The 12,213-nt window shown below is 40.2% G+C and overlaps 1 protein-coding gene across 2 annotated transcripts in view; it reads right to left on the bottom strand.

The window, feature by feature from the left end:
- Positions 1-12,213, bottom strand: part of LOC105683765 (protein C-ets-1) — a 97,482-nt gene that overhangs the window by 66,671 nt on the left and 18,598 nt on the right. For both annotated transcript variants that reach the window (XM_012396625.3, XM_048659632.1), the window contains exon 3: positions 8,741-8,939. In XM_012396625.3, coding sequence (XP_012252048.1) covers positions 8,741-8,939 — 199 coding nt within the window. The remainder of the gene's footprint in view (positions 1-8,740; positions 8,940-12,213) is intronic.

Genomic DNA, 12,213 nt, shown 5'->3' with positions numbered 1-12,213 from the left:
AGATCAAATGATCGGCGTACAAAAACGCTGAGATCTTTTTACGTCGCATATTCTAAACTTAATATTTCAGCTTCGCGGTAAAGCTACATACTCCCGCTCAACCGAAAAAAGATCGTCGAAATATTTTGGACCGGCGCAAAATTTGGTGAAAATAATCAATGAAAGAAAAAGGGGAATGAAAAAAAAAAAAAAACGGGGTATACACGTGATGTAGGTAATGCGGAGAAAAATTTGTCTCCGAGTTTCAGGAGCGTTTAAAAGATTACAACCGTAGCGTAGAGCGCGGTGTAGAATAATAAGTGAAATTGGTGTATCCGGTTACGTAACGCGTAGTGGTAAGCTGCAAAATTATGTACGGTTTATACACCGTAACCTGCACATCAACGGCAGTCGGTGAGAAATTTAAAGAAATATAAAAACCGAATTCACCGCACTTCAAAAGTCTGCGATCGATGGCGCGTCTCCAACTCGGTTACGATTGGGCCCGGAAATCAATTCGAAGAAAAAAACCGAAGTGAAACAGTAAAATGAAAAAAATCAAATGAAACCCAAAACGACATCCATGTTGAGAAAGATGCTGTAAAAATTGAGTAACGTTCGAGATTTTTTTCCTCGTGTGAGATGAAAAATGGAAACTACTTTACCGACTGCATGAGCCAAGTTTAACGTTCACGATGCTTTCTATCGGCAAAATATTGAGGCTCGTAATGCTCTACCGGATCGGTAGATTGCAATATAAATGTCGGTAAACGGTTAACGTTTAGCGATAATCGAACTGATGAAAAAAACTCAATAAATCATTTTTATATTTTCGTCCCTATAGAAATAAAAAAAAATTATTCTGCAAGATAATTGTTTTCATGCATAGTCGAATTTTTTTTTGTAGCGGAAACAAATATTTAAATACAGAAGCGAATATTAGGTTCAAATAGTAATGGGAATTTAATTAAGCAGAGGAAAAAAATACATTTCCATTAATGCTTAAACACGTGTTTCTCGTTATGGTGTGACAAAATACTTTTCAGTCAAAATTCTGCAGTCATGGAATAGAAAAAATGTACTCAGGATACGGTACAGCTTCCAGTTGATTGAGGAAGCAAGAACCATCGTACGGTTGTATAAGGAATCGCGAGAATGATCAAAGTAAAATTTTACAGTAAATCGAGAGACGGAGGACCGCAATAATTGACATTTCCAAGATCTACACCCCTAGTTTGGCGGTCGTGAAGAAACCTGATCTCATCGTCTCCCATACCCGCGACATTCAAGCGCAGACGGACGAACGAAGGAATGAGAATCTCAGAAGACACAACTACCATTGCCTACGGGTCAAATGAGCTTACTCGTCATCTGGAGAATCGCTGGATTCCACGTAGATGAAATACCGTAGTCTACGATTGGAAATACAAATATATACCTAATCAATTGAATTAACCGAAACGGAAAAAATCTAGCGAAATTTATGGGCGTACGAGATAACGAAAAGTAAAAATCATTTAATCAGCATCACATTGCTCAATCGGCACGGATTACACATTACACACGAACGATACACGTTTACACATGTGTAGTCAAGTATTGCAGAACTTTGTAATTACACATTAGATGATCGAAGCATTTCATCTATACGTTTAGCAAATATGAGTGAACTTTGTTGCACAAATATCTGAAAAATCTCGGGAGATAAATATCGGAACTTTTTTCAAGCCCGTTATCAAGAAACGCGCCGGGAGACGCATGCCGAGGGGGGAGATAACGCTGAATGCCCTCGACTTAATTAAAATCAGGCAAATTATTAAAGCATCTGTAACAACAACTCCGTTATTTGTTGATGTAGCACGTTGCGCAGTTACCATGTACAAATCTTTTGTCCGTTTGTTCAAGGATTCGAAATTAAGGGATATTTGAATTTGTCATATATACCGTCAAAGTGGCAGTCCGTGTTTCAGGGGAAAAATAGAGTCGCGCAGCTGCCGACAGCTGTCATTAATATATTTCTCCGTAAAGCGGTGTAAAATTTTGTTTCACATATTTTTTTCTCCACGCATCATATGTATATATATATAGGAAAGATTGATATATATGTATATATGTAAACGTGAGAAAGAAGGCTACGATGCGAACGCGGATAGCCCGAACTTGAACAAGCCGAACGGGCGCCGATCTCGTCCGTCAATATAGTATAGTCTTGCGGTGGCGTAGGATGGCCGAATGAATGGATGGATGGATGGATGGATGGACGAGCGTTCGTCGACCGCAACACAGCTGCGGTTACAAGTTTCACGCGGTATGTCGGCCAGTCTGGTAACCCGGCTGACCCGAGTCCCGACGGTCCACCAAGCCAAGCCGTCTGCACACTATCCGTAATAACCCGTACGATCGTCGACCACTTCGCCGGCATTATCACCCCAACGGTAGTCCTTCACCGAAACTCTTTGAAGGTGGCGTTAAAATTCACCGATCGTTTTTGTTCGGACGATCGTATAAGCATCCGTCCGCGCTAGGAAACGTTCGAAATTATGTTCCACAGAGACTGGTCTACGGAGAAACTGAAAACTCATTTCAAAGCCGCAATGAAATCTGAAAGCGAACGCCGAAGAAACGAAGCTTTCATGGAGCTTTGGACGTTCGAAAAATCAGTTCGCCAAAGTACAAAAAAACCGTCGAAAGGATTGTATAAAAGTCACTGCAGGGATGACGACAGTTGTGCCTTCGATGTCCTTTCAGCCTCTTTCGGGCGGATATCAATTTTCGAAAAAGAAAAAGAAAAAGAGACTCGGAGAAAAAAAAGCCTGCGAGTTTGTTGCGCTGTGCAGTTGCATGCAGCGACGGATTTCTGGTCGAATTTCAGGTACCCATATACCATATCCGTTCGGTGAAGTGTTGAACGCACGAGGACGATGACGAAGGTGGCTTATAGCGTCGGTGGTCGTTGAAGTAAATGCACATCGAGGCTTACGTTTACGTACACATGCGATACATACATGTATACGAAAAGGGCCTCTGCCGCCAAGTAATATCGTACAGTAGGTACTGTCTGACTAAAAGTATTAGTACATTCGTGTCAGTCGCCTTAGCAGTTTTACAAGAGCTGAACAACGACAGAAGTAGCATCAGAAGTATCAAGAGTATAGGCTGGGTAACTCCTTGGTAAGTCAAGCACGTAAAAGTGACTGCGGCGAGCCCCGTTCATCCGGTCTTTCAGTTGAGAATAAATTGAGAAGATACTAACATCCGAAGGGTTTCTTCTTCCACTGCAAACATCAGCGGTAGCGCGGGTAGCGGTAGCAGAGGCGGTAACAGTAACAACGACGGCGGAGGCAAAAATGGTATTCTTCGAGAAAGAATCACTTCTCGGAATGACAAAAAGTCGAGATAAGTATACGAGAGAATTTTGCTACCGTGGAAGGAAGGAAGGAAGGAAGGCAATCGCGAGATATGCGGTCGGAACACCCTGAGCTCCGAATTCCCGAAATTGATTTGAAAAGAAACACGTCTACGCTGTATACGTACCGATACCGAATCCGTATATAATAATGGAGGTTATCGAATTACGAGGGACATCGCGTATCGATTCGCTACTTATAAAGTACCTGTATCGAAAGTGCGACATTATGGTGCATCGGTGCAACGGCATGAACAATATAGCTTCACTTTCAAGTATAGTTGGGATGCATTTTTTTTTCATGATTACTTATTCTTTATTTCTTTAATTTTTTGTTTGCCTACTTCTGTTTTTAGCAAAGACAATGGGTATGATTTACATAAAACATTCTGCACCGATGTTGATGGTTGAGTGCGTATATGAAAACGAGACGCCATAATCGAGGAATCGAATAACAATGGAAATGCACAGCTACCGCTGCGAAAAGGAATTGCAGGACACTACAATCGATAGGTGTCGATAACATAATACTTGGATATACGCGCGACGTGCGCATCAAATGTTGATGATGATGATGAAGAACCGCGGCGTATACGTACACACCTGTACCTGCGCAAGTGTACCGGGCATAAAGATAGCTGAATTATTCAACAAGTTCTTCGAAAAAATGATGCACCATAAGTAGGTATATATAAAGCGATATATCGCGTCGTACGCTCGTCGATATAATAATCTGCCGATGTGGAAGGAGGAGAAGAAGAAGAAGAAGGCGAAGGCGAAGACGAAGAGAAGCTTCGCAATCGTTGTACACGTACGATACGTATGGACTTTGCTTCTAAATATAGATTCTCTACCCCTGCAAGTCAACTGCAAAACGTATTCTACTCACTCATCGTATTAATGCCGTTGCTACTGTTGCTAGTTGCACCGGTCAATGATCACGAACCTTACATTACACGTTATTCATTTTTACACTCTTCATTTTCACGCACATCGCACATCCCCACGATGTACATGTAACGTGCACACTTGTTACCACCAACGACAAATCCCAACGTTGCGCGAACTATATATCCGCTCGAGATCATCGATTCGTAAATTCTTACGTGCTGGAAATGAGAGAAAGAGAGAAAAAAAAAAAAAAAACCATCCCATACACGATTTTTCCAAAGTCGATGACCGATAAAGCGTCGAGGTGCATCTAAGCGCATATTTTCATATGGGAAAGGGATGGCTGCGTTTCAGTCTCATTGTCAAGTCTCGTGGCGTCGCGCGACATACGTCAATGATGATATTCTATCCACGCAGGTTCTTCCGCGAGATTCGTATATAGTCACGTATGTATATAAAAGTATACACATATATGAGTGATGTATAGCTGTGGTGCGGGTACATAACGTCGGGGAGCATTCGAGAAAAACTTGTCAACGAACGCCACGGTGAACATCTTTTCTTCGTTATAAAATTTTTCCAAATTTATTTTCCAAAACGTGTATAGGTATGTGCAAATGTATATCGAATCATTCGTCATCCGAAGGCTCATGACCGAGGTACAGATACAAGTACGTAATGTTTATATCCCTTTAACGCAATGCGGTTAGTTGACAATCAAGTTTTTAAACCCGCTCCCAGTTCGCCTACTATGATACACCGGTTCCCGGTGTAGGTGCATAGGTAAATTCACCTACGCAAAATTCACGCTTTACACGAAGTCGTTAAGAGAGTGCACAAAGTATGCGACGTCCTGGTCTGTATATATATATGAATACGGACGTATTAAAAAAATAAAGCTATCGGGTGTGTGCGAGAGAACGGAATTGAAGATAAACGCCTGCAGTACATAATATGCCCATATACATCCTATGCGTTATACACACGGTACAGCTACATGGGTATAGGATACAGGGTAAATAAAATGGTCACGGAAGGGTGCCTGTGCATCCTGTGTACGACAATATGGCCGAGTCAAATTCCCTTAAGGTATATATAATTTTCTTTTTTTTTTCTCCTTTCTTTTTTTCCTTCTTTTCTGACCATCGGCTGAAGTCCATCCCGCGGGACTGGTCGGAACGATTGTTGTACAGGTACGTTTGTGAAATTAATATTCCAATTAAACCACATAGCTGTATGTATATTTATTATTTCGTCTCCGCAGCTTCTGAATCACGCTTCGGGATTTAGGTGTATATGCTTTCATTGGTTATAATTTATGAAAATGTAGGAGGGAGGGAAAAAAAGCAGAGACGTTAGGAGGGAGAGGGAGATAAAAAGAGGGAGGGGAACAACCTATGGAGAACAGAAGCAAGCGGGGGCGTTCAGTGGGGTTCTCTAATGAGGATGCTGCTGATTATCCAATTCGTTAATTCTCGCTATATTTTGATCACACCGCTAACCTGCGGCCAACGCTATATTCATTGTCATAGCCTGAAAGCACGTTGCATACGAGTACGACGTACGTATATACATACGTATACCCCTATATGCACGTGTACAATTTCCACCTCGTTATATACCTATACATGCGCGTGCAACGGATATTTTATGGCACGTCTGGAGGAGGGGATAAAAGAAAAAAAAAACAATTTTTCTCGTACACCAAAAAATCTCTCATAACACATCGTTCTTTTTTCCACCTCTCTCCCGTCCCTCCGCCGTTCATTATCGTTTGTGAAATAAAAAAAAATCGAATGGCAGATTTGAAAACAAAAAAAACAACATTTGTGCTAAAGAAACGTTCGAATGAATAGATAAAATTCAGGTTAAAAAACCTTTTGTGTAATAATCAGTATTAAATTAGTATTCCCCTCGTTCGAAAAGTTTCTTAAGAAAATCTCGTTGATGAAACAAGGCAGAAGACAATCGGAGAACGTAATTACGAAATTCGATGAGCTTTCAAACGAAAATATCATTTCTCTCGACCATAGGCACGACTTAATTAGTTCAAATATTTGTTTTTAGAAGCGACGATAATGCCTGGCGATGAATTAATTCTTCATCCTTAGACCGCCAAACTCAATTCCAGGTCAAAGTTTGATTTATATAGGTAAGATTATAATTAGAACAACTTTTGATCCAGTAGATTTAGCGAAAAATGACAAGGGACCTTTTTTGTAGCGCGTTAAATTTTCTTTCAAAATATATATTTTCCGAATTTTCGATGCGTTCGTCAACGACTTATAAAATTCCGAAGAACAAAAAATGTTTTGCCAATGTTATTTCCATAAGAAACTTTGATAGCAAAGCGGACTATCTTCACAGCTTAGATTTTCAGGGGATTTTGTTTAATTTATTTGGAAACGTTCGAGCCCTTGGAAGCATCAAAATTCGAAAACACCCCTGTTCATGGAGAGCGCGGTATAAGGTACATACAAATTTTCTTCGTTCTTTGATTCCTCAGAAACGGATGTTCGGACGTCCCAATGGTTTATTCCGAGGGTTGTTTTTTCCGAAGATCCCTTGAAACGGAGCCATTATCGGCGTATAGTATACGGTTTCCTAACGACGGAAAACTACAAGCAAATACAGAGTGTCCATTTTTTATTAAATCGTCTTACTTACTCGAAAGGATGAGGTCGTGCGAAAAAACTTTTGATACGCAAGTTTTGGGGTTTGAAGAAGAAAAAAAATTGACGTTATCTAATTTCTTTCAAGTGACCTTATGAAAGATCAAATCAAGGTCAACTCGTTGTCATCAAATGGAATTATTGGTGCATAATTTGACCCTCTTCCAGATTTTGAAGAAAAAAATGTAGACAAAGTTTTTTCGTACGACTTTATCCTTTCGAGTGATCGAAATGGTTCAATTAAAATGGGACACCCTGTATACGATGGGACATCGTACGTATAGGTATAAATACATCCGACAATTATTTTCACGCTCAGTTACCAAATTGGCGCTACAACTGGTCCGACAACGGTACGAACAATACTTACTAAATTCTCTCAATTTTTCCTAACATTCGGTAACGATTTCACGATACTCCGTAATAATCGCGATTCTCCGATATACGAGCGGGGTGGACACATATATATGCACCCCAATTACAGAAATCGAATCAGAACGGTGTGAAAGACGGGGGAAAAAAAAAAGAAATTGAATTGAAAAAAAAAAAAAAAAAAAAAATCAAAATGTACGACATGCGATTCGTCACACAAATGTACGCGTGCAACAGACCCGGTCGTCGAACACGGGGTGTGTACACATTATGTCCATGTGAATATTGTAACCGAAGTCGATTGAATTTTTCCCACGACGTATATGACGATATCGTTCGTGTCATTAGTCGTTAATTTCTTAACCGTCAAAATTTGCATATAATATTCATTGAGTTGTGGTTGTTAATTCTCTACACATGTAGACACGTATAAAACCATATGAAAACCTGTTGCGGACCCGTTCTCACGGTTTTAAGCGGTGGCAACAGGTGCCCCCGTAATCACGCCGACGAATGAAGAGAGAGAGAGAGAGAGAGAGAAAAAGAAGAAGAAAAAATGAATGCACGATCTACATGCATATACCTGTATCGTACACCGTACACAATGAGTATATAACATAGTACGTATGTAATGTACGTACTCCCAAATGCCAAACGTGATGAAACGTGGCAAAAAATATGTATCTACTTACAATGATACGAATTTAGTTCAATTAGATTTTCAATTTTTGTTCCTTTTTTTTCTCTCTGTTTTCTGAATTCATGCAGCGGATACTTTATCCAGCGCGGGTACGATCGAACGACGATTACAACGGATATACCCGCCGCCGTACGTTGTAACGTTTCACGTGTAAAGTTGCGAGAACGTAAAGAAATAAAAACGCTGTTAATATAAACTGACCCGATATATCAAAGAATTCAAAATGAACACGAAGTTGTCAAATCGTACGATCTAATCCGTTTACATTATAAAATATCTACATCTGTAATCAATATGTATACACATATGTGGAGCAGATGGAAAAAAAAAAGAAGAGAAAAAAAAAAAAACATACAAAATTACAAATTGTATCTGATCGGAATTTAAAAATCACTGAAATATATATGTACATATTTGTAGTGCTCGTATACCTTGGATTGATAAACGTTGATCGGATTTCTGTTTTATATACCTATACTTATATACCTATATAGGTAATACCAACACGTTCGGTTGGACAAAGTTCGAGGCGAAAATGTCGGATAGTTTGAACGAATACGAACCGCAGTCTATGCGGGTATTACACATGTACGCATTGTTCAACACCTGTAACTTGCAATTAGCTTGCCGCCGTTTGCATCGATAACCAGATAAACACATGATGCACGCTTAACTATGTAGAAATGGTATATGGATTTGATCGATCATAATTTGACTCACCGAGTGAGCTTTCCGGGTCCGAGAGGTCCGACAAAGAGGGGACCTTACGCATCGAAGCGAAACGTCCGTGGAGGGCCGGAACCAATGCCTCTTCTTCATCAGCGTCGGATGTGACGCGTTCCTGCTTCATGAATTTCACCATCATTTTCATTGCTTCTCCTCCACATCCGAGTAACGAAACCTCGGCACGAGCATCGCGCTGAAGAAAGAAATGAAAAAGAGACGAGAAAATTAACGATTACCCTTCGAACAATCATCGAAATTTCTTTCGTAAGATAACAACGGATGAATAGGTGAAAAAAATACACTTTTTTGGTCGCGCATCGCGATGACTTATAGGTACCTATCATGTATAACAGTATGGAGTCGCGGTTGGCGAAAATTTGAATAAATTTAAAAATCGGAATAACAGTTTATCGTATACACATGCAAGTATGTACGTTGAATCATGGGGCATAGATTCTGTATACTACATGAGAACGAAATGATCGATCCACCGATGACCTAATCGCTACCAGTCCTATTTTAAAATCACAAAAAACAAAATGGAGGAAGAAAATCGAATCGATAGGGATCGCAGTTAAAATTTATTGTAATATCCCATCAGATTTTCTGTCCCTCGCCGAATTTATTTTATTCTCGTTCCAATCGAATGAGTCGAAAAGCGAGTGGAAAAGTTTAATTGCGTGTCTGAGCAAAGTTTTACTCCATTCTAATCGGTGCAGCACGGAGAAAAAGCTCGAGTCCGCTCGTTCGCTGATACACTAGTGACTAGTTACGTATAAGTATAGGTACGTATATACGCATTATACAACATACATATGTATGGGGACGTGTATCTCATCCCCCATCTCAGTCCTCTGCATTCTACTCGGTGCAGAATCATGAATGAACATAGTGACCCAACCTGGCGGATATTCAGTCAATCGCGACGGGTAAAAAGAAAGGAGACTAACGTAAGAAGAGGAAAGAGAACGATAAAGGAGGGGGAGGGGGGGGAGAAGACGACGAGACAAGAGGAGAGAGGGAAAGATTGGAGAGGGCAGACACGACTCGATTATGAATTTCATAATTTACGCGCGTTACATTGTAAAAAGAGCGAGAAAAAGCGAGATGAAAGTTGTGCAAAAACTGTACGGAAATTGATGAAATACATCAGGACGGATCGAAAAAAAATTGAAATTATCTCATTTTTTTTCTCTCGTAAAAATGCGTACAAATACGTTTTAGAGTGAGAAAGAAAATGATATTAATGACGCATGTACCTACGTTTCTTTACACATGTGGTATTATACATATGGCGTAGATAAGCGTAGGTGCGAAACTTCACCTATATTAAGTTTGCGAGCGTTGGACCTTCGTGGAAAGTACGAGTATAACTTAATAGTTAAGGATACGTATAGTGTAGATGAATGAAACTCAGGTGCGATGCAGGTGACTGTGATATGACTGCGACGAAGTGACGTAACAGATGAAACATGTTGGTACATACGGTGTCATACTATACCAGGGAATGTACCTCAGTATGTTACATTAAAGTGAGCTTAATCTGCAACGAGCTAGGACGCCGCTAATTTGGCTTAACTATGACAATAAACCCCAACTTACAATTAACGAAACTCCAGACGGTTCGGCTTACCGCCTACAATTTTGGTGGAAACATTTATATGATATTTTACACGGCGAAGCATAACATAATTTCAACCGTAAACGCGTTTAATATAACGAGCGCGCCGAACAAAAAACTTAGTTCTGTAATTCCGTGTAAGAAAGCAAAAATTGATAAACGAACGAACGAACAGGTAATCCCATAATCTATGTAATATAGTGGCGTACGGGATGAGGTGGATGTAGGTAACAGGGGAAAAAAACTAACGAATAAATTAGCGCTGCGGTTTTGTGGGTTAAAAAATAACCAGCTGATATATCTGCATTGTGCACTTTTCGCGTTATCGCAACGCGAGGAGACTTATCGTAAGAGGAGATCTCGAAGCGAACGTGTGTGTGTATAGATAGCTGTAGCCACACCGTATTTGCAATGTGCGAAAGTGGCTCATATTATCCTCTCTCGCAACAACGTCCTCTCAAAACATTGCAGCGGCGTGACATTGACAAATATACAAATCCTAACCGCGGCGAGTCGAGTCGAGGGGCGGGGGGAGGGGATAAAAAGAGAAAGAAATAAACGTCTCTCCAAATAAGTCGAGCCGAATGAATTCATTCACGTACCTATACACGAAGGCAGGTACGATACATTTTTAGAACGATCGACCTGCAGACAAAATGTACGAGATATATATCCATTCGATCGGGCATGCACATTTATTATATTACGTAGCGAGTCGCTTCGCAATGATTTTCAACAACAGCCCGCGTTCTTCTATACCTACTATGCAATAAAATGTGAGAAATGAATGAAACATGAATATAATGTATTGCGAAAATTCACGTACACGTACGTGTGCAACCGACGTCATTTCATGTCATTTTTCTCTCATCATTCTGTAGTGAACAAAAAAAAATTCCGTTGCCCTTGAATTTTGATGAAGTAGAAAAAATGTAGGGTAAGACCCTGGAATGGACGTGTACCCGGCTTTGATTATTCCAAATCCTGTTCGCATCCCCGATCACCACCCATTTCTTTCTTTTTGCTACAAGATTTGCCTTTTTTTTTTTACGTTCTACTTCCGAATCTTAACCCCGTTAATTTTTTGTAAGTTACGCAATGCGTGAACGCAACACGATATACTACCGATATTATAAACGTATTGTATATTATAATAGCTGGTAAAAATGGCTTTTGTTATACGAAGCGCTACGTAATTATAAACAATTTTCCGGTCAATTAGACCTCGAGTGTTTCTGATACCGCCGCGTTGGACTGTCGTAAGTAAAAGGAAACGATCAATTCGACTTTTACCGGACGACGGGACGGCGCGCGATTTAAAGTAAAAACAAATGTCCGTCCATCGGTTAATTGCATATAATGATTTCCGCACTTTCAGGTTTAGCCACATACTGAAATTTATATGTATATATAAACGGAGATGCAGTGAGAAACGGAAACGTCCGGTGATGCGAAGGTGATTGCGTACAGAAGAAGACGCGAATCCGTCAAACGGAGAATGGAAAAAAAACGATAAGAAAAAAAGCACGAACTTTACCGGAGACGGAGCTGAAAATTTCATCAGCGCTCGTAAACGAGTCCAGGCTATCTCAACTGTGAGAAAGTTGAAGACCGGTACAAATCATTCCGCCGACGCTTAGTACGTAGGAACAGGTACGTATCTGCATATTTTCTATTCAAAATCTTTCGATATCGGGCGTTCAAAGACTCTCTTCATTTCCAATGCACTGTGAAGAGATTTCTTCGCGTCGTTTTTAACTAAAAAATTTCGCAGTTACTTAACACCCTGAACTCCTTGAACGAAAAATAAAAAACTTGATCCACGTGCAATTTCCATATGCGAACC

This window comes from Athalia rosae, chromosome 1, assembly GCF_917208135.1.
Source record: "Athalia rosae chromosome 1, iyAthRosa1.1, whole genome shotgun sequence".
Lineage (NCBI taxonomy): Eukaryota > Metazoa > Arthropoda > Insecta > Hymenoptera > Athaliidae > Athalia > Athalia rosae.
The sequence above is the reverse complement of the archived record's forward strand: the minus strand, read 5'-3'. Positions and strand labels throughout refer to the sequence as shown.